Source organism: Microcaecilia unicolor, chromosome 3, assembly GCF_901765095.1.
Source record: "Microcaecilia unicolor chromosome 3, aMicUni1.1, whole genome shotgun sequence".
Classification (NCBI taxonomy): Eukaryota; Metazoa; Chordata; class Amphibia; order Gymnophiona; family Siphonopidae; genus Microcaecilia; species Microcaecilia unicolor.
Window position 1 is genome coordinate 200395517 of NC_044033.1, and position 22277 is coordinate 200417793.

General features: G+C 46.4%; 2 protein-coding genes across 2 annotated transcripts; one reads left to right on the plus strand and one right to left on the minus strand.

Moving 5' to 3' along the window:
- Nucleotides 1–1297: 1297 nt before the first annotated feature.
- Nucleotides 1298–16457, plus strand: COLGALT1 (collagen beta(1-O)galactosyltransferase 1). The gene is made up of 12 exons (XM_030197118.1): nucleotides 1298–1613; nucleotides 8055–8165; nucleotides 9309–9426; nucleotides 9803–9937; nucleotides 10050–10254; nucleotides 10452–10571; nucleotides 11172–11248; nucleotides 12332–12438; nucleotides 12689–12821; nucleotides 13405–13532; nucleotides 13712–13918; nucleotides 14591–16457. The coding sequence occupies exons 1-12, from the start codon at nucleotides 1396–1398 to the stop codon at nucleotides 14856–14858; spliced, it is 1827 nt and encodes a 608-aa protein (XP_030052978.1). The 5' UTR covers nucleotides 1298–1395; the 3' UTR covers nucleotides 14859–16457.
- Nucleotides 15356–22026, minus strand: LOC115466094. Its single transcript, XM_030197120.1, has 6 exons — nucleotides 21969–22026; nucleotides 21086–21143; nucleotides 20330–20475; nucleotides 19313–19385; nucleotides 18129–18243; nucleotides 15356–17777 (listed from the first exon to the last, which is right to left on the minus strand). Exons 1-6 carry the CDS (start codon nucleotides 21978–21980, stop codon nucleotides 17543–17545), a joined length of 639 nt encoding a protein of 212 aa, XP_030052980.1. The 5' UTR covers nucleotides 21981–22026; the 3' UTR covers nucleotides 15356–17542.
- Between the last annotated feature and the right edge of the window lie 251 nt (nucleotides 22027–22277).

Consider the following 22277-nt stretch of genomic DNA (forward strand, 5'->3'; position numbering starts at 1 on the left):
GGGCGGGGTTAGTGACGTTTTTGGGTGGGGTTAATGACGTTTTGGGCGGGGTTAGTGACGTGGGAGGCGGGGCCGATGACGGGGAGGCGGGGCCGATGAAGTGAGAGGCGGGGCCGATGACGGGGAGGCGGGGCCGGTGACGGCGGGGCGGGGTTGATGACGGCGGGGGCGATGACGCGGGGGTGGGGGTGTCAGGGGCGGGGTTTGTGTTTGGGCGGGTTTTGGGCTGTTTTTTGGGCTCGATTGGGCTGGAAAAAAATTTTCCACCTGGCAACCCTGCCCACCAGGCTATGGATTGATCAGCATGATGATACGGAACTGCTTTTTACCTCCGCAATCCACAAAATAATAGAAGCAAGTTCCTACATGCCATATTTTTCTTTTGATCTAGGCACAGGAAAAAGAAAAGATTTAAAATGCTCTCAGTTTTCAACCTAATTCATGTTTATTGTGGGGTATAAATTTCATAAATAAAACTCTGAATATTGAGCACCCCTTCCCCAGGGGGAAAAAAAAAAATTCTGCAAGAATATAACACATGCTAGGATGTCCCTATAACTAGCCCCTCCAAATGACACACTGATTACGATTTATAACAAACTACAACTCAATCTTTGAGAAGTTATTATATTGCCTATGTGTATATTTATGCAGCACAAAGTGGCATGTTTGAAAATAGAAGTGAGATTAAATACAAATGCTACCAACCAATAAAAAGCGACAACGTGGATGCAACAGCTCATAGATTTGCTTGCTTTGTTTTGAGAGTACGGCGATGACGGGGAAACTGAGACTAACCTAATTGGTTTCAACGTTTGACGTCACTTTGGTCTCCTGTCTATTAAATCTCCTTGATCCGTACGCGTCGCTGCATAAACCCATGTTTTAAAATATAAGTGAGATGAAAGGAAAATGCAATCAACAAGCTTGCGGCAGCCGGATCGTTTCTTTTGGTGTTACCAATATGGGGGTTGCGCGGGCGGGCCAGCTTCAACTTTTGTGACGTCATGCCGCTCCTATCATAAAAACCACCTGGGTGGGGGTAGTCAGTTCTCAAGAATAAGTTTGATTGTGCACCCCTGGTTATTTCCTTCTGTCCTGAGCCACCTCTGCTGCTTTTTAGATCTTCTGTTGCTTTTGTTGAGGTTTTTCTCCTTTTACTTGGAAGTCTCACATGAGTCACAGATGACGTACACAGCGGGAGCGTAGCACAGCGCGGCTGATGGGCGGTTCTTCAGATCGTAGCGTCAGACGTTGATGACGTTCGCCCTGGGGATTGGAGGCTGGACGCAGGGGCCGGAGTCTGGCGGGTAGGGCGGAAGTGGCCGCCCTCGTGTCACTTTATTTAATCCCTCTCCGGGGCGGCAAGGCGCTTTTGTTTGCTCGCACTAGGCCATGGCCTCGGCTCGGTCGCCGGTTCTTCCCGCTCTCCTGCTGTCGCTGGCTGTTGCCGCAGCCGGCTACTTCCCGGAGGAGCGCTGGAGCCCCGAGTCATCGCTGCAGGCCCCGCCCGTCCTCCTTGCCCTGAACGTGCGCAATGCGGCTCATTCCCTGCCCGCCGTGCTGGGCTGCATAGAGAGGCTGCGCTACCCGCGGCACCGGCTCGGGCTCTGGTAAGAGCCGGGAAAGGAGGGGGGAGGAGTCTGGGATCTTGATATGATGGGGGGAGGCAAACATCCGGTATTTGGATATGATGATGAGGAGGGGATGCAGGTGTCTGGGATCTGAATGAGTGGGGGGAGGTTGGCAAGGAGTCCGTGATGTGGTTGGGGAGGTAAGAGTACGGGATAGATTAGAGGGAGGGAAGGGATGTATCAGTCCGGGATGTGTGGGTAGGGAGGCAGGAATCGTGTGGGGGGGGGGGGGGGGGGGGGAGAGAGTCGGGAGTCTAGATGTAAGGTGAGAAGGGAGGCAGGGTTCTGGAATGTTGGGGGGAGGGAGGGTGGCTGAGGGCCTGGATGTGGGGGTAGGAAGAGGCTTGGATCGGGGTGTGTTGGGGGAGGGATGCAGGAGCCCAGGATTTGGATGTTGGGGGAGCATTAACTTACTGAGGGATGGCAGTGGTGAGACTTATTTATGGTTTTTTAGACTATTGGTTTGGATTCCAAATTGGGGAGGGGGGGGGGATTTTGCATTTTATTTGTTGATGTGGGTGTAAGTAGACCCGAGTGTGTGGGGGGGGGGTGTCTGCTGCAGAACAGTGTCTCAAGCCATGAAATTGCTTCTTGATTCTGAACGGACAGTGCCTCTCTGCTGTTCCCATGCTGGCAGTTGGTGTAGCCAGTGAGAAGGGTTGCAGAGGAGTTCAGTGTGTTTGCCATTTCACTTCATAGAGCAGCTGGCAAGGAGTGGGAAATACATGTTTTCCTGTAGTATTGTACTACCACATTCTTTATTTTAATTGGAGGAAGAACATTTACATCAACCCCCTTTCCCTGTGCTTCCCCTTCTTACTACTACTACTAACTAACATTTCTAAAGCGCTATTAGGGTTACGCAGCGCTGTACAATTTAAACATAGGACAGCCCCTGCTCAAAGAGCTTACAATCTAAAAGACAAGAGAACAATCTAAAGACAAGTGAACAATCTAGAGGACGAGTGAACAGTTAATCTGATAGGGTGGATAGATTGGGGCATTCTATATTTCTCAAGCGGTTAGGCGCCGAAGGCAGCATTGAAGAGGTGAGTTTTAAGCAGAGATTTGAAGATGGGTAGGGAGGGGGCATGGCGTATGGGTAAAGGAAGATTGTTCCAGGCATAGGGTGAGGCAAGGCAGAATGAGCGGAGCCTGGAGTTGGCAGTGGTGGAGAAGGGTACTGAGAGAAGGGCTTTGTCCTGTGAGCGGAGGTTACGGGCAGGAACATAGGGGGAGATGAGGGTGGAGAGGTAGTGAGGAGCCGCAGACTGAGTGCATTTGTAGGTAAGGAGGAGGAGCTTGAATTGTATGCGATATCTGATCGGAAGCCAATGAAGTGATTTGAGGAGAGGGGTGATATGAGTATATCGGTTCTGGCGGAATATAAGACGTGTGGCAGCGTTCTGAACGGATTGAAGGCGGATAGATGGCTGAGTGGGAGGCCGGTGAGGAGTAAGTTGCAGTAATCAAGGCGAGAGGTAATGAGAGCGTGGACGAGAGTTCTGGTGGTGTGCTCAGAGAGGAAAGGGCGGATTTTGCTGGTGTTGAAGAGGAAGAAGCGACAGGTCTTGGCAGTCTGTTGGATATGCGCAGAGAAGGAGAGGGAGGAGTCGAAGATGACTCCGAGGTTGCGGGCAGATGGGACGGGGAGGATAAGGGTGTTATCAGCTGAGATAGAGAGTGGAGGAAGAGGAGAAGTGGGTTTAGGAGGAAAGACGAGGAGCTCGGTCTTGGACATGTTCAGCTTCAGGTGGCGGTTGGACATCCATGCCGCAATGTCGGATAAACAGGCCGATACCTTGGTCTGGGTCTCCGCGGTGATGTCAGGTGTGGAGAGGTATAGCTGGGTGTCATCAGCATAAAGATGATATTGAAAACCATGAGACGAGATCAGCGAGCCCAGGGAAGAGGTGTAGATTGAGAAAAGAAGGGGTCCACTACAGATCCCTGGTGGCTTGGTCGTGAACTCAAGGTTGATCTTTTGCACTTTGTCGCGGAAATAGTCGGCCAGTGATTCTTCCATCTCACTGGGCCCCAAATGTGGTCTGCAGTTTTTTTTTGCTTGTGTTTTCACTATGGGACTGATGTATTGTGCTCTCCAGTAGCTTTTGGTTCATTTTGATAGTGTAAGACTTTAAAAGGTGGAACTTTGACAGCAGCTCAGGACCCTGAGGCCCCTCCAGGTGCAGGTACTGCAGACTCCAATTCTCCAGCTCTCCTTTGGCTTCATCACAGAGCCTGGCTAATGTCCAGGCTTTCTATACGTTATTTTACTGTTTCTGCTACTTTTCTGGAACACGGTTCTATTGTCCTGTCTCTCTGGGATGACAGATTTCTTGGATGCCTACGACTGGGCTAGATGAAAAGCTACTTTGATCAGTAGCAGGGAAGAGGCTGGAAAGACGAGAGCATGGAAAAACAAATGATTGAAGCTTAAAAAAATAAAAAAAAAAGATAAAACAAGAGTAAGAACAACAAATCTCTTAAAGAAATTGAAACCCTCACAAAATTACAAGAAAGCTATTAATTCTGTCTCCTAAAAAGAAATTTGTCAGCCAAGTTTTCTGTTTTTCCATCTATGCAGGATGAAATTTCCTTAATGTTTCTCCTAACTCTCCCCTTTTGGGCCTCATCTCATGATCTCCTCTTCAAGACTGTTTTTAAATTATATGTATTTGACTTATAAATATTTACTTGACTGCCATTTTCGTAACAAATGTCCATCAAAACAAGTTGCTTACTGGTAAAAGGTTTTCTCTGTGGACATTGGGTTCCTACAGCCACACTGCTAGTCAGAACATCATCGATGCGTGCCAGTCGATGTTTTATGAGTGAACTTCAACTAGAGGAGGGAGGGTCAGTGTGGCTGTAGGATCCTGCTGTCCACAGAGAACATCTGATATAGGTAAGCAGCGTTAAAGGACTATCACTAGGCAGAGAATTTGGAAAGCTACAGATCAAATCCTACTGTCACTACTTCTGACCTTGGGTAAGTCACTTAACTGTCCTTTGCCTCAACTACACATTTAAGATTATAAGCATTCTGGGGACAGGATAATGCCTTTCTGTACTCTTCCTTTTAATTTTGTTCTGCTATTTATATCGAATAAGCAAAAAAGCCCGTTTCGGAACAAATGAAACAGGCCCTAGGAAAGCTGTCGTATAAGCATTTTCTCGTCTCTCTCCCTTCTCTTCCCTCCATGTTGAGTGATTCTCCCCTCCTCTGCCCTCCCATCTCATCCATGTCCAGCGATTCTCCCCTCTCCTCCTTTGCCCTCCACTCCATACCTGAGGTCGCAGCGGTGGCAGGCTCTGCTTGTGTCGGCTCCAGCGTTCCCTTGCCTGCCCTCTGTGTCCCGCCCTCCTCTGACATCATTTTGTCTTTCCGCCAGGGCGGGACACAGAGGGAAGGGAATGCTGGAGGCGAGCTGATATAACCTCATTAGCATATGGTTATGAAGCCAGCCAGCCATCCAGGGATGCAGATTGACCAATTATATATAGAGAGAGTTAACCATAAACCATACTGTACCTAAATGTATCTCGCACTCAGCTGCTACTGAAAAGACCTGAGTTAAATCAAAATATAACACAAAATCCCTGAGCTTTTTTGTTTTGCTTGCACTACATTTTTATTAATTTTTTAGTCTGGTGCCACAAAACATTGATGAAATCAGAACATCCAGTTAAATGTAGTTGCAAATATACAGTCATGAGCATATATTTATGTACACCAGATTACAATTTTATAAGTCAAGGATCACAATTGCATTTTACTCAAGATTTAAAATGAGTAGATATGATCAGATAGTAACATAATGCTGTTGAAATTTAGAACTTTATAAACAAACATCATAACTAATAAAATGCGTTGGTAAAATCTGCCCAATATGAGAGGTTCATATGTTACATCACCTTCAAGATTCTGTGTCCTACCAAGGTTTTTTTCACAGTAAAAAATTATCAGAGCAAAAATAAAACAGGATAGTCTTTGTAGCCTTTTTGAGTAGGACCATCCAGTGTTGCAATTTCAAATAGTTTGCATTTAGAAATTATAATGGGCAATTAATAAAAGGGTTCATCTTTCCTCAATCGTTTTGATATCTTTTAATGGATTTGTCATCAGGTTTTCCATTTTAATTGTATCTGATGCTGCGGTGTTTTGGCAGCCCTCCTCTGGGCCCCTTTCAGCCTGTCTATCCTTTCAGAACTGGACACGATATCCTAGAGAAATAACTCGCCAGTAACCTGTGCAGAGAGGTGGGTTATGCTTCCCCAGCATCCCTCTGCTTCTGTTCGCAGCCTCATTGCACTACTCCGCTGTCTTGAGATGTTCAGACACTGTTGCCCCAAGGTTTCTTTTGCATCGGTGCACATCCTTTCACCTGCCATCATATACCTCATCCTGAGTTTTCTGCACCCCACATAAATGACATGTGCACTGAATCTTGGTTGCCACATCATACTTTATATCATTCTTTTAATTGCTCTTCATCTGGAGTCAGACCCTTTGTAGATCTTAATATCTGCAAGCAGATAAATCTTTTACTCTATTCCTTCTTTACTATCGCTAATTAAAATATTGGACAGAATTGATCCCAGGACCTGCGGCGCTCCACTAATTACTCCTCTCTCCTCAGTGGTTTACATTTTATCATCACTTATGTCTTGCTTTCTAACCTAGTCAAGCACCTTCGGTTTATTTATCAACCTTTAATGTAGGATCAGTTCTAAAGGTTTCCTGAAATGTAAACATATAACAGCTATCTATTTAGTTTTTTGGTTCTTCAGTGGAATGAAACAATGCTGCTTTGGTCTTGCCACCCACAGGATTCAAGATGGTCCACTATCTTTTCCTTTAATGGTGATGCCATTAATTTTCCCATCATCGAACTTGGATTGTGGTCTGTAGTTACCAGCCTACTCCTTTTACACGTGAGGTTACAGCTGACATCTCCAACCCTGTAGGTCTCAGGTTCTCTTTGATTCTACAGAGGGAATATTCCACTGCACATTGGGTAGCTTAAATTTTTGCATAAGAAACATTACATGAGTTTCTGCCTGTGACATCTGGGGTATCTTTTATTTAAATCTCTGCTCAGATCTGCTAAGTGTTTTCTTCTGGTAGCTCAGTGCCTCTGCTCTGGGAAACTGAAGGCAATGCATCCCTTTGCAGCTGGTCTTTTCAGAGAATCCAAAGAGTGAACTTGACACAGTAATCCAATTCAGGATGGATACTTCCTTGGCCATCTGGAGTGCAGAGGCTGGTTGTTCTCATTACTTCAGTGCACATCTCTTAAGGCATTATACCTTCTTGGTATTTCTAGAGTGGGAGTTTCTCATGGCCTCTGTTCTGAATTACTTCCCCTGCAGTTGTTCGATGAGAACTGGAGTCCCTGGGAAGGGTTTCCTTCACCATTCAGATACAGGGAGGTAACAAAGATGGCTTTTGCCAAGTAACATAGTAAGTGATGGCAGATAAAGACCTCACGGTCCATCCAGTCTGCCTAACAAGATAAACTCATTTTACATGGTATGTGATACCTTATATGTATACCTGAGTTTGATTTGTCCTTGCCATTCTCAGGGCACAGACTGTAGAAGTCTGCCCAGCACTCTTCTTGTACTAAGTTCTGAAGCTAACGTCGAAGCCCCTTAAAATTTACACTCCAGCCAATCCCTATCCAGTCACGATCAGGGCGTAGACCGTAGAAGTCTGCCCAGCACTCTTCTTGTACTAAAAGTTCTGAAGATTCTGGAATTCTAAAGTTAACAAGATTCCAGAATCCCAATTAGTAGCAACATTCCATGTAGAACCCCAAGTGATGCTTTGTAAAAAAAAGTGCTGGTGGAACCCATCACGGATGCTAAGTCACAGAGGACGTTTCTAAAGTGTCTGCTTGTTCTCATCCTCGTTACACCCTCTGTGTGTAGAGCAATCACTGTGTGCGCTTTTCTGATGTCTGGAAGGCTGTAGCCCTAGGCACCTAAATGTTACTGAAACTGCTGTTATGTGACTAGCCACTAGATGTCACTATAAGAACAGCTTCTAGGAGTAGGGCCCTTGCCTTTCAGAGACACCTAGTGGCTGAACAGAGCAGTGTGGGCCTCCTAACCTCTGTGGCACTCAGCCTAAGGGGCAAGAGCCAGCGTTAGGAGTGGTACCCAGGTGTTATTGCTAAGCTCCCAAGGCCTAAAGTTTCCTGTACCAAAGTCAGTGCTGAGGAGGCTGAGGGTGTGAGTATGTGTGCATGGATTCTCCTACTGTAGCCGAGAGATGGCTGTGGATATTGAGGATGGAAAGCACTGACCCTAGACTTGGGATATGGTGGGAGAGAAGAGGTGCAGTGTGTCTTCTGGGAAGTGTGTTCACATTGAGTCTCTGTCTTTCTCCTCTTCTCCGCTGACATTCTGCAGGGTGGCGACAGACCATAATATTGATAACACTACAGCAATACTGAGAGAATGGTTAATTAACATACAGGACCAGTATCACTATGTGGAATGGAGGCCACAGGAGGAGCCCAGGTGAGCAGCTTCCATACTACCCCTTTGCTAGGAATCTGACTTTTCTAGTATTCATAGGACAGGTCCCCAACTCTTACTACTACTACTTAACATTTCTAAAGCGCTACTAGGGTTACGCAGCACTGTACAATTTAACATAAAAGGACAGGCCCTGCTCAAAGACATCAGTGCTTTTAAAATGGTACCACTCTGCCCTCAGTCTTAACTGTAGTATTTGTAATTGTATATATTTGTCATTTCTTACACCATCATTCATAAAACTATCACCAGAGCAGAGCAAGCAGATGGACATAAAATAGCAAAATCAAAAAAGGAGGGGAGCATTAGAATTCAATAGACTCCGAGACAATGAAAAGAGCAGAATTCAGGAGCCAAACGTACCAAGGAGGAAGATGGGGATTTGCAACAGTGTTCATGGCCTCTGAGCTGAGGGGTGAGTTTTCAGGAACAAAATAGCTAAAGGCCATTCTGGAGAAGTATCTTAAGTGCAGTTTGAGGGGAAAGATCACAAGTGGGTTGGAAAAGGAAGATAGCAGTAAATGGGAAGGAATAATAAAGGAATGCCAGTGAGAATGAAAATCTTAATGTGAAAAGCAATAGGCACAGTGTGGTCCTGTTTCTGAGTATTAGCCTTATTCTGTATGAGCTGTGACCACTTTAGGTGGTATAAGGAACTTCAGCAAGAAGAGAATTTCAGTAATGCAGATGGTTAATGACTATAGCGTGAAGTAAAATCTGCAGGGCTTTGATATTAAGGGAGGGTTTTACAGAGCAAATACTACAAAGCAAAGGTGAGATGAGTGATCCAAGAAAACACTTGAGGATGAAATGCTTTGCCTAAATTGAATAAGGTTGCGATGAATTTAATGGTGGCAGCAGACCCCGTGGCCATAAAGGGAAGACATCCGTCGGACACTATCATAGGAACCAGTATAATCCTAGTTCTGCCTGGTGGATATCTATTTGGTGGCTGGGTTGGAAGCCCCCTGCAGACCAAACTGTTAAGTGTTATTTAAAATCAGAGCTGAGGAGTCTTTGTGCATTACCACAGCCCCTTAGACAACATTGTGGGGAGACACCTTTCATCCCTTCCTGTGGGTTGTTCCCCCCACCCCCAATCTAATACAGATTGAGTTCCTGCAGGTCTTATCCAGATGAGGAAGGACCCAAGCACTGGTCCAACACTCGTTATGAGCATGTGATGAAGCTGAGACAGGCAGCGCTGGACTCTGCTAGGGAGATGTGGGCTGACTACATCCTGGTAAGAACTGAGGGAAAGGGGGAGAATGCAAGGACTGCAGTGCGAGGGAAAGGCTGCAGCGATAAGGACGTATATTACGGACTGTGTGGGAGTGGAAGAGTGATAGGGAGGGGTAAAGGGGTCACCTGTTTGTGGTTGGGTATTAGTTTGATATTAAGAATGTTTGGCCATGATTAAAGATACGCTGTTAACCACAAAAACAGAACATTTTTGATGACTGTTTGATATTTGGTTATCGTATTCTTGTATTGCTGTTTTTTTATACAAATCTGTATATGTGAATTCACAATCTGTATATTGCTGTTATTTGTCATCAATAAAAATGCTTTATATACAGTACAGACAGCACTGAGGTTCTGCTGTCTCTCCGCTGCAGTTTGTGGATGCGGACAATCTCCTTACCAACCCAGACATCCTGAGTTTGCTGATAGCAGAGAATAAGACTGTAGTGGCCCCCATGCTGGAGTCCAGAGCTGCTTACTCCAACTTTTGGTGTGGAATGACTTCCCAGGTAAGGGCAGAGAGCAGCAGAGGCTCCCATGTCCCATATGTCCTGAGATCTGGTGATTAGTTTGACAGTCTATCATTGATTACATGTGGCATGTGATGGTCCTGTGCTCTAGGGTTATTACAGGCGCACTCCGGCCTACATCCCCATCCGTAAGCTGGACAGGCGCGGCTGCTTCGCTGTCCCCATGGTGCATTCCACGTTCCTGATCGACCTGCGGAAGGAAGCATCCCAGGACTTGGCTTTCCATCCCCCACACCCTGACTACACCTGGGCCTTCGATGACATCATTGTGTTTGCGTTTTCCTGCAAGCAAGCAGGTGAGGGGGCACAGACTTTCCCAACCTCAGTAGCCTTATGTGTGTACCCAGGTTTGCATCCTGCGTGTGCTCCCCAGTCTCCCCATCGTCAAAACTCTCTAGTTGGCAGCTTTTGCTTGTAATAGTGTTGCACTAAGTGGTCATATCCGCATGATGTGTTTTCACGGCCACTTCTGTCACTTGTGCTTTGGTTTCAGAAGTCCAGATGTTCGTGTGCAACAAGGAGGTGTACGGCTTCTTACCAGTACCACTGCGATCTCACAGTAGCCTGCGTGATGAGGCGGAGAGCTTCCTTCATGTGGAGCTGGAGGTCATGGGTAAGGGTCTCCAAACAGCTTGAGTGGGAGGTGAAGGTGTGGTGATTTTGACACCATTTACTTTGTAATCTGTGGCCTTTAACATAATTCCAGTCGGTGAAAATCAATCACAATACCGTGAATGTTGATAGCAAGTCTGAGTCTGCCTTTTGGTTGTCTTTTAGGAGCCTGTGGATGTGTCCTTGTGTACTTGAATGAGCACACATGACAAATGTCCTGCTGTATTTCACACACCCTGTGCCAGGCAGAGTGTTGTAGTATCTTTGTGCTGCCCTCAGGCTACATAAAGGTGCTCTGTATTGCAGCCATGCGACAGTCTGAGTTCTTAAACTCATAAGAGTAGCCATACTGGATCAGACCAATGGTCCATCTAGCCCAGTATCCTGTTTCCAACAGTGGCCAAGCCAGGTCACAAGTACCTGAATAGCAACATTGTCAGGTCGGAAAGGTCTGGGCTGAGGATTCTTGAAGTAACTGTACCAGTGCACCCAGTTAAAACCATTAGGATTCCCTCCCCCTTTTCACCTCCCTCACTTTGATTAGTCTCTTAAGGCAGAATCTGGAATTTGTGAGTTTTTGTTTTTTTTTCCTGTTTCATAGTTCGGAACCCTCCGGTGCAGCCGTCCAAGTACATTTACATATCACCCAAGGTTCCTGACAAGATGGGGCTGGACGAGGTGAGACTGAAATCCAGAATAGAAGATTACCCGCTCACAGGCACTGCTTTGTGATAACGTAGAAAATGATGGCAGATAAAGACCATATGATCTGTCCATCCACGCCAGCTATTAATCTCTACAATCCCTTCCTCTCCCTCAGAAATCCTCTGTACACAAACATAGAAAATGACACAGATAAAGACCATACGACCTATCCAGTTTGTCCACCACCAACTACTAATCTCTACAATCCCTTCCTCTCCCTCGGAGATCCTCTGTACATAGAAAATGATGCAGATAAAGACCATCCGATCTGTCCAGTTTGACCATCCACATCAACTACGGAGCTCTATAATGCCTTCCTTTCTGGTTAGTGCATTGGCCTGAGCAACTGGTTTCATTTTCCAATGCAGCTCATTGTGACTCTGGGCAAATCACTTAATCCCCCATTGCCTTGGGTCCAAAATAAGTACCTGAATATAATATGTTACTATGTAAGTTGCATTGAGCCTGCAATGAGTGGGAAAGCGCGGGATACAAATGTAATAAATATGTAAATGCTTTGTTTGTAACCACAGAAAAGGTAGTATATCAAATCCCATCCTCTTCTCTTAGAATCCTTTGTGCTTGTGCCAAGCTCTCAAATTGAGATACTGTTTTTGTCTCTACCATCTCCACTGGGGGGTGGTTCTGCAAATTCATCGCTTTTCTGGGAAGAACTATTTCCTTTACTCCTGAGTCTGTCCCCTTTCATCCTATGCCCCCTTGTTCCCAAACTTCCTTTCAATTGAGACTGACCGTGGCCTGTAGGTATTTAAAGGTCTCTATCATATCTTCCCCCTGCCTTTCAGAGTATACATAATGAGGTTTGAGTCTCTTTTTATGCTTTATGATAAAAACCACTTTTGTAGCTGCCCTCTGGACAAACCTCATCCTGTTTATCTTTTTGAAGGTGCAGTCTCCAGAACTGTACATGGCACTGCAGTAGGGTCAGAGCTGGGAGTGGGTTGACTGGGGGCACATGGGACTCCTCTAGTAGGATGAGTCTGTAGCCAGTGCTTCCTGATTAATGGACTGGGCCCCCCTCCCACCCTTCTCTAGGTGTACCTGATTAACTTGAAGCGGCGCAAGGATCGGCAAGAGCGGATGCTGAGGACACTATACAAGCAGCAGATCGCTTGTAAAATCATGAATGCTGTGGATGGCAAGTGAGTAAAATGCTCAGCTTCTTGTGCCTGTCCTTTCTGTGCAGCTCTGTTCTCTCTTCCCTTGATTTTTCTCCTCTGTGTCCTCTTACCCCACACTCCCCCCCCTCCCCCCATACTCCTTTTGTGAGAATAGATCTTAGACAGTAGTAAACGTCCTGCGTTCCTTACAGAGACCAGGGCTTTTGCGTAGGAAGCCTGGAAGGAGTTTGGGGATGAGGAGGAATGCTTAAGATATTCTGGTGTTTTACAGAGCCATGAATGCCAGTCAGGTGGATGCCATGGGGATTAAAATGCTACCAGACTACAAAGACCCATACCATGGACGCCCCCTCACCAAGGGAGAGCTGGGCTGCTTCCTGAGCCACTACAATGTATGGAAAGAGGTGAGTCTTGGGTCTGTGATTGGCCAGGCATCTGGTATGGGATCTGGCCTCGTGCCCATCATGTTCACGTCTAACAACTTTTCCATCTACTTGCTCTTGCCCTGTGGCTGCAGGAGGCAAAAAGCTATTTAGTTCCAGGCTAATTGTCTCCTCTCCCCCCCCTTCCTGGTAGCCAAGTAGACTTGGGAAAGCCACCCATTCTCCCCTTGGAGGAGCAGCAAGGTAGCACCTCCTTCTTTGGGATTTGCCAGATACTAGAACACTGGGCTGAGCTTTCTGCTGGATCTTTGGCATATCCAGTATTCTTATTTCACTAGGAATCTATCTTTCAGACAAGCTGAGCTCCTTTTGATCTTCCACTGTGACCTACTGAGCAAAAGACTGTCATGCCCCTGTGAACGCTTAACAGGGTTTTCCTGCTGTCATACGGTTCAGTTAACAGTTAATCTCTCTATAGCTGGAAGTGTAGTGTTGGGCAAGAAGAGTGCGTGGTCTCCCCAGTTAGAAGGAGGGAGGTCTGGGCTCTGTGGTGGTCTCCAAATTTGTCCTGTTGCTCATAATGTTCTCTTGTCACTCTGAGCAGATTGTTGAGCGGGGGCTAGAGTGGTCCCTTGTCTTTGAGGACGACCTGCGCTTTGAGATCTTCTTTAAGCGTCGGCTCATGAATTTAGTGCAAGAGGTGAAGGAGGAAAAGCTGGACTGGGATTTGATGTAAGTGCTGTGGGAGGAGGCTCATGTTCTTTTCTACTCTTTCAAGGTCTAGTATTTTACTGCTTTAATTTGGGACTGTCTCTTCCCAGGAGGAATGACTTCTCTTTAACTGTGATGGCTTACCATAACAGCAGTCTAGCCTTGCCTCACCTCACCATTCTCTGCATCTTCCTGTCTAGTTACATTGGCCGGAAGCGCATGCAAGTGGATCATCCAGAGAAGGCTGTGTCCCACATCCGGAACCTGGTGGAAGCAGATTATTCCTATTGGACTCTGGGCTACCTGATCTCACTGCAGGGGGCTCGCAAACTGCTGGCTGCAGAGCCGCTCAGCAAGATGCTACCTGTTGATGAATTTCTTCCAGTCATGTACAACAAGCACCCAGTGTAAGGGGGGGGGGGGGGGGGTACGGATACAGTGCTCTGGAGGTGGGACAGCTGGAAACTGTTTCAACACATCTTGCTTCTGCCCCTTGCCCTTTCTGTTAGCAAGGCTCAACAGCTGTCTGGGGGAGGGTCTCTAGGATCCACAACACACATGCTTTTATTTGCTCTGAAGGGGGAGGGGAGGGCTGAAATGTCTTTGCAGCACTGTTTTATTCCCTCAAGCAGCTGTTTTTTCCATGCTGCAAAGTGATTCATCCTTGCAGCCAGATAAGTGGAAGAGGGGGAGGACTGAGACTACGGATATTCATGGTATTCTGTGTTGCTAGGAGAAAGCTTTTTAATGGGGGAGTCAGGGGATCAATAACATGAAGAGGAAAGATGAGAAGTGAGTTGCTGAAATGGAGGGGCTGGGGGGGGGGGGGGTTGCCAGCAGAACACAGTAAAGGGGAGGAACCTTTAGGCCTTGCCTTCTTTAAATCCCAAGAAAGGGGTTTATAATTCTGGCTGCAGCAAGTTTATACTGGAGCAGTTTAAAAGTTGGCTTGAACAGTGGCTGCAGCAGTTGCTGGATTTTCAGCTTTGTTTCTCCTGTGAATGCCCAAAAATAGTATGTCTTGGGGTGTGTCCCCACTCTCCAGTCCCTGAACCTTACGCTAATTCCTTTTTCTTTAGGAAGAAGTACATGGAGCACTTTGAGAGCAGGACGCTGAAGGCTTTCTCAGCAGAACCATTGCTGATCTATCCCACACACTACACTGGGGACGATGGCTACGTCAGTGACACCGAGACCTCTGTGGTATGGAACAATGACACACAAAAGACGGATTGGGACCGGGCCAAATCGGAAAAGATGCGGGAGCAGCAGGAACTACGAAATGAGGCCAAGAACTCTGATGTAATTCAGTCCCCACTGGACAGCACGGCTAGGGATGAATTATGACCAGGGTGCAAGGAGTCACAGTCCTGTCAAACTGCTGCAGGTTGAACCCAGCATTAGTACCTTCAGACAGGTTCTCGACCCTAGAAACATTTCAATATGATATCAGATACCCAGTGTTACTTCAGAGGACTGGACTGGCCACTTGGAAGGCTTAAGCAGCCTAGAAGAAGTTTTTGTACAATGTTTTAACTTATAAGCACTAATCCGATGTTCCTTCTGGACCTGGTAATTTATTTCTGTAGCAGGTTAGGGTGCCTGCCCACAAGTCAGCACTGTGGCAGATGCTCCTAATGGTCATAAATCCTTCAGGTAGTCTGTATTTTTAAGATGTGCAGTCCCACTTCATCTGGGTATGAGGATGAGGTCTTACATTGCCTGTTATCGTGGTGCCTTACATAAATGGTTTATCATACTTTGATTTAATAAGGAACTTTTTTTTTTTTGGGGGGGGGGGGGTTCTTTTCTCTACCACACTCCTCTACTTTTCTCTTTTTGAAAGTGAGAGGGTTTTTTATTTTCAGGTGCTTGTAATGTGGCAGGTTTTGATGGGGTTGGTGAAGTGGTTTGTCTGGAAGCAATTTTTCCTGTATGAGGAATTTTGAATTAAATGCTAAATTCTTCTGCCTCTTCAATGATTTGCCTGACAGGAAAAGCTTGGTACTTCAGTAAGTGGAGCATTGACCCCTCTCTTTCCCTCTGCAGATCCCAGAACCTGACCCCCTGCACTACCTTCTGTTACTTGGCTGAGCAGAGTGGGAGAAATTATCACAGTTGTAGTTTTGATTACCTGTAGTCTGCCTTCATTCACTAAGCCTTTTTAAAATATTTTCTGCTTTTACCAGCAGCTCCAGCCTAAACTGACAATGGCGATGGGGACATTCATATGCATTGAAGCTTTAGTCAATTATGTTGAAGTTTCTGTGGATGGAAAGATAAATGGTGGCAGTAGCACCAGGACCAGCTGAAACGGGGTAGCAGACTGTGCTGCCTTACCATACAACCCAGAGTGGTTTGGTGAGGATTGAAGTGTTTTAACTATACTAATCCTGCTGGACACAGGCTGCAGTGTTCAGCTGTTTTTGCAGGCTCAGGCCCCTGTCCCAGAGGTAGGAGGAAAGAAGCTCTTGTGTCTTAGATCATTCTGCCCTGGTCTAAACCTCCTTCCCCCCTTCCCCATCAGTATTTTATTTTTTGTTTGGCTTGGAGCTGTCTGAGGTTGATGGGTCGTCTAAGGCTTTCAGCCCATTTGGCCTTCTGTTTACAAGTGTGCTGGAGCTTAGGTCCTGGGCACTATTAGCTACTCTGGGGTTAGGGGTCCTTGTGTCCCCTTGTTACTTAGTTGCATGGGCTATGCCGCTGCACCTTTAAACACTGGGCCAGCTCCCCCATCCTTCTGCTATAAAGTGAGGCTGTCCTGGCAGTGGGAGGGGGATTCTAGTGCTGCCTGAGTACCATCTACTACTGTTGGCCTGCTGTTCAGACTGGGAGAAAGGGGAAGGTTGGGGAAAAAAAAACAAACAAACCCTATAGCTAACCAACAGGTACAGTAAAGTGTATTTCTGTATAGACAATATTTTTATACATTTTTTTTCTGCCAATAAAAGATTTTAAACCAAGTTTTGCCTGAGTCTGAAACAGTAAAACATTGTGAATGATTATTTGAAGATTCCCTTGGTCACCAGTGTACGTGTTCAGACTTTTCCCAAAGTTAGCAGTGCATCCTCCATATAGCCCCAGCTCCTACTGGCAGCAGCAGTGGACTGGAGGAGTAGTTTGGGAGTTAAGAGTAGCAGGCTGTGACCCAGAGAAACCAGGGTTCAAAGCTTACAGGCCACATCTTGTGGCCTTGGGAAAGTCACTTAACCCTCCATTGCCTCAGGTACAAATTTAGAATACGAGGCCCCTCTGCTGACAGTGAAATGCCCAGTGTATCTGAATGAGCTACTATTAGAAAGGTGTGAAATATATTAAAATGAAGGGAGGAGCAGTCTCTTGCCACTGTAGTCAGCCCACAAGCTGAGTTTTAGGGTAACCATGAAAACCAGCATCCTGGACTCCTGTGCTGCCATTAACACTCCTAGCTTGGGTAGGGTAGTAGAGGAGATGTCTTAAGGTTGCAGCTGCTAAGGAGACACCCAAACACAGCCAACTATTTAAAAATGAAAGATCTGCCTGAAGTGAGCTGATAATGCACATGAGGGATTCTCATATCCTGAGTTTCTTAACTACAGTTCAGCAGCAGTCAGCCTGGACCTTGCGCCCTATTGTGAGACTAGAACAAGGGTTATGTGATGTTAATACTAGCGGAGGCTGCTACTGCCCCCAAGAGCAGATCCTAGGGCAGCGCTAATAAACTCATTGGTTCAGATGCAGTCAAGTCGTCTCTAAACTGGATTTTTATAATACGCTTTGCTACCTAAGCCCCTGACGCCCTATGGTCTTGGCATTCTCTATGTATATCCAAAACTTCATATGATCCAGTTCTCTCTAGGGGAAAGAGGTAGGAGCAGGATTAAACCATGATGTAGGGATGGTTGTGGGGGCCCCCTCAACTAGAACCAAGAGGATTGCCATGCAGATCCTGTTCAAGCCTTGGATTAGGTGCTGTGGATTTGGGCAAAAATCACTTCTGCCGGGGCCACAAAGTAGAATCGCTGTTTCTCATGTATGTTCCTCTGCTGGCTTTAGCTCCAGTCAGGATGGATGAGATACTCCAGCGCATGGCCCCGATGGGAGGTGGTAAACATGGACCAGTGGTCATTGAGAATGGGTCTTCCATGCCAGGTCTGATAGAGAGTCTTATTGCTCCTGGTTCTAGGTGTGAGGAGGCGGAGGTGGTGAAATGCAGGCCTCTTCTCTCTGGGCATTGGGAGATGAGTGGTAATCAGAGGCGGCAAGTGAAGTGTCCTAGCAGGAGCTCTGTGTGAAAAAGAGAAATTAACTGTAAGAAAAGCATGGCCTCCGGGCACCAGAGAGCTCCCTGAAAGCAAGTTTCTTTTGGATCCATGCATGGTTGCAGATATTGGATACATGTGAGCATCCTGGCAAGTAAGACCCATTCGGTCTGATTGGAATTTGTGCTTGGGTCATTTGTGGGGTGGGGTGGGGTGGGGTTAGTACTACACCCACCCTGCCTTTGTGAGCAGCTTTAAATGAATTAGGAAAGGGTAAGTGAGACTTCACTGCAGTGCCAGGTGAGAGATGTCCTTGTGGTAGGCAGGGGAGGCTGGTGCTCTTTGTAATGTTATAGCATCTCCTGTTTCTACTCACTGTAAGTGCTCAGCATCCCTCTGTTTATTCTCTGTCCTGCAGCTGCTCCTTGTACATCGCTTTGTCTTTTTCTGTCTCCTGAGCAAGCGAGTTAAGGGTGCTGTTACTTCCACCTCTACAACAAAACCATACGATGGATACCAATTATTCATAGTTACTCAGCTATTCCTGTGTCCAGTGGCATAGCCAGGATTTATTTTTTTAGAGGCTGCATTTCCAACCCCCACCACTTAAACTAATCTCTGCTGCAGTCTTCTTCCAAGCAGTGGCACTCATAGGCGGCCTGTACTGGAACTTGCTCTCTGAACCGTCCTGCCCTTCAGAAAATATGAAGTTGCATTAGAAGGGGTGTGAAGGCTCAGAGAGGAGGATTCCAGAGGAGGCTGCAGGCAGCCGATGAGTGCCGCAGAGAAGATTTTAAGGTATGGACAGGGGTTGTGTACGCAACACAAGCACCATGTATAATACCCTTCTCCACCACCGCCAACTCCAGGCTCCGCCCTTTCTGCCTCACCTCACCCCACGCATGGAACAAACTCCCCGAGCCCATACGCCAGTCCCCCTCCCTGCCCATCTCTGCTTAAAGCCCACCTCTTCAAGGTCGCCTTCGGCACCTAACCTCTACCCAAGAAATCTAGACTGCCCCAACTTGACATTTCGTTCTTTAGATTGTAAGCTCCTTTGAGCAGGGACCGTTTATTTTGTACAGCGCTGCGTAACCCTAGTAGCGCTCTAGAAATGTTAAGTAGTAGTAGTAGTAGTAGTAATATGTCACTACCTGTGTCAGTGGTACAGCACAGAGCAATGTCTGATCTTTCTGAGCAATGGGCTAATCTTATGTCCTAACAAGCAGAAAGCATGAGAGGCTTAATTTTAGATTAGTACAAAACAGCACCTCCAAATCCAGCTACCAGCAGTATCAAGAGTAGAAGGTCTAGAAACTGGGCCTTACTTAAATTGCAAGGAACTGAAAACTGTGCTAGAACAAGTTCTGCATATCTCCATGCTAAAAAGCAGAGTTGATGCATTGGGACTTGGCCCAGGATGGGTGACATGCTCTGCATCAAACCTAAACAGTCCTCTGTCCCACTGTTCCTCCAGCCAAAATCATTCCTATTATAATGTATTCTCTAGAAAACTGCCCCCCTCTCCCTGAAACCTGCCTTTCAATTTTTGTACTCTACCTTCACAGACTTCTTCTGGGCCATGCTGGGATCTGCTGGTACCTTCTGCTATGGTTCGTTTTCCACCAGTTACCTTCGCAGACAAAGTAGAGAAACTGTTGCAAGGTGCATTTTATAGGTGATGACCAAAAAAAAAAGTGACATGATTTTCTAACTTTTGAGAGAGGTCAGTGGTTTAGCCAGGAATTTTTTTTTTTAATTTATAGAAGTCTTTATTGAAATATATGAGAGACAGTACAAAGCCATAAACATTAGCTCACAACACGCATGTATAAAACAATTCACCTCATGAACTCTCAATTACATTTGGTTAACATAGAACTTCTTGATTTTATAACAAGAGTTTTTATGGTTTTCCCCCCTCCATCCCCAAGCTCCCTTACCTACTCCTACCAGATGAAGAACTTTAAAAAAAAAATTACCCCCATCACACCCCTCCCATCTCCCTCCTTCCCCCCACCACCAGGTTCTTAACACTTACAATGGGTAATAAAATGTTCCCAAATGGCCTCCTATTTAGTCATAGTTTTATTAGGCAAGGCCCAGAGCCTCTCCATTTCACAGGTGTACCACATCTTATTTAACCATTTAATCACAGAAGGCACCTGAGAATTCTTCCAGTGAGCAGCCAAGGTGATCCTCGCAGCTGCCATAGCACGGCCATCCAAAAGGGACTGCGATGTAGTAAGGCCAGGGGGTTTCTTAGGGAATAGAAAAAATTCTGGTGACCATTTAAGCGGTCTAGATAGGGGCTGTGACAATAAGATCTTTCAACTGTGAGCCCTCCAGCTGCCTCTCTGTGTATTGCAAGCCTAATTCTGGTGCTCCAATAGCCTCTCTTGCTGTATTCCAAACCTCATGCTGGTGCTTTTGGTGTGTGTTCCAAGTCTTATTCTGGCACCCACACTGACGGGACAGGAGGTGTGTACGCAACAGACGCCCCTAGTACAGCTACACCACTCAGGGAGCTGCACCCAGTATTATGTGTTGGACCCAGAGAAAAGAAACATCTCTAACCTTTTTTTCCTTTACAGCTGCAGCAGGCTGCTGGGAGCTGATGTCAACATGTGTAGTCTTCCTGGGGGTTGTTTCCTTGCAGGTCCTCTCCCTTCTCCTCCTTTCTTCATCTCTCTTTCTCTGTAGCAACCTGCCTTTTATAGCATCTTAACATTTGGACATACTTGTGTTAGCTTGGAGTACTGTAAGCAATTAATAAACATTCTGAATGGGGAACAAATAAATGGAAATTGCTCCACTTTTTAGAACCATCTCCTTGCTTTACCCTTCAGTGCCCAGCTCTCCATTCACCCATCTTCTACAAAACCCAAGATGCTTTATCTCCAAAGTACAATTCATTTGGGAAGGGAGGTGATCTGTTTTCCAGATGTTGGCATAGGGCTCTGCTGAAGACCCTCTGCTCACCTGTCTGTGCTGAATGCTCCCTGCAGTGGGGAGTTTAGGAGGTGCATTGATGAAAATGAGCACAGCCAGACACTCTGATTTACTTTCATCAATAATCATGGAGCAGATTAAATGTCCCAATTTCAGACATTTGGGATCTTGCCAGGTACTTGTGACCTGGATTGGCCAGAATGCTGGGCTTGATGGACCTTTGGTCTGTCCCAGTATGGCAATACTTATGTAAAGCATGAACATCCTCTCTAGACTGAACAAAATTCCAAACAAAATTAATGTAAATGATTTTGCTTTGTTAGTAGTTTCTCTAAAAATTTGTGTTGGTAGTTAAAGGAGTATCTTTGAGTTGGTGCTTACCTGTAGTGGGTGTAGGTGGAAGCAGGAACCTCTCGGGCATTGTCCAGCCCATGAATACCTGCAGGAATTAACATAGATGCTGATGAATGCAGCTGATCCACAAAACCCAGGGCCAGTTATGGGTCCATCCCTCCCTCCCTGCCTCACTGGGAATTTAATTCTCATTTCCCTTAGAGGAACCTGGAAATTGGGGCGCCTGGATTTCCATAGGGATTGAAAGGTAAAACCCAGGCCAGATCACCCTCTTCCCTATGATCCAGAGCTACATTACTAGGGTTGTGTAAATAGTTTAAACTTGTGCTTATCCCAGGCTTCACTCTTCACTCCCCCACAGCTTAGGATCCTATGTGCTTATCCCAGACTTTACCCTTACTGCCCCCCCCCCCCCCCAGCTAAGGATCCTCTGTGCTTATCCTGGACTTTACCTTCACTCCCCCTCCACAGCTGAGGATCTTTGTGCTTATCCCAGACTTCACCCCTCACCCTCCAGCTAAGGATCCTCTGTGCTTAGCCAGGCTTTACCCCTCACCATCCTCCTCCAGCTAAGGATTCTCTGTACTTATCCCAGGCTTCACCCCTCCCCCACTCAGGAAGGGATCCCAGGCTTTCCCCCTTACCCCCCCCCCCCCCCCGAAGCTAAGGATTCTCCATGCTTATCCCACACTTTACCGCTGACCCTCTGGTTAAGGATCCTCTGTGCTTAGAGCTTATCCCAGGCTTTACCTCTCCCTTACCGCCCCCCCCCCCCACCACCCCAGCTAAGAATCTTCTGTGTCTAGATCCTCAAATGTTCTTGGATTCCAATGCTGGGTTTTTTTCCCATTGTGCAGGAAAAAAGCTTAGCATAAAAAAAGAGGGAGGGAAAGTAATGAAAGGGGCTTACGGAGCTGCTCATGATTTAAAGCCTCTCTGCTTCTGTTGTCCCAAAGTCTGGCGACTGGGGCGAGACAAGCTTACTGGTTGCTAAGGGTGTGAAAGGGCAGAATGGCAGGCCTCTACTTGGAGGTGGATCAAGCCTGGTGGTGCGTGCATGACAGTCTCCACCTCTCCACCGGTGTTTCTGGAATACCTGCAGTGTTAAAGTGAGTCCATGGTGCAGTGTTTCTGGGGAGATATCTGATATGTTAACATAACAGTTTATTCTTAAATTCCGCAATTACCTCAATGAATTTATATGTGGATTACAGATAAG

Excerpts from the sequence above, each read along its gene's own strand:
- COLGALT1 (XM_030197118.1), top strand. The coding sequence starts at position 1,396 with ATGGCCTCGGCTCGGTCGCCGGTTCTTCCCGCTCTCCTGCTGTCGCTG. Across the intron at positions 11,249-12,331 it reads ACAAGATGGGGCTGGACGAG|GTGTACCTGATTAACTTGAA; the intron begins GTGAGACTGAAA and ends ACCCTTCTCTAG. Across the intron at positions 12,822-13,404 it reads ACTACAATGTATGGAAAGAG|ATTGTTGAGCGGGGGCTAGA; the intron begins GTGAGTCTTGGG and ends CACTCTGAGCAG.
- LOC115466094 (XM_030197120.1), bottom strand. Across the intron at positions 18,244-19,312 it reads CCCAGAAGAAGTCTGTGAAG|AGGTGGAAGTAACAGCACCC; the intron begins GTAGAGTACAAA and ends GTTTTGTTGTAG. Across the intron at positions 17,778-18,128 it reads AGGGATGCTGAGCACTTACA|AGCTCCTGCTAGGACACTTC; the intron begins GTGAGTAGAAAC and ends TTTTTCACACAG.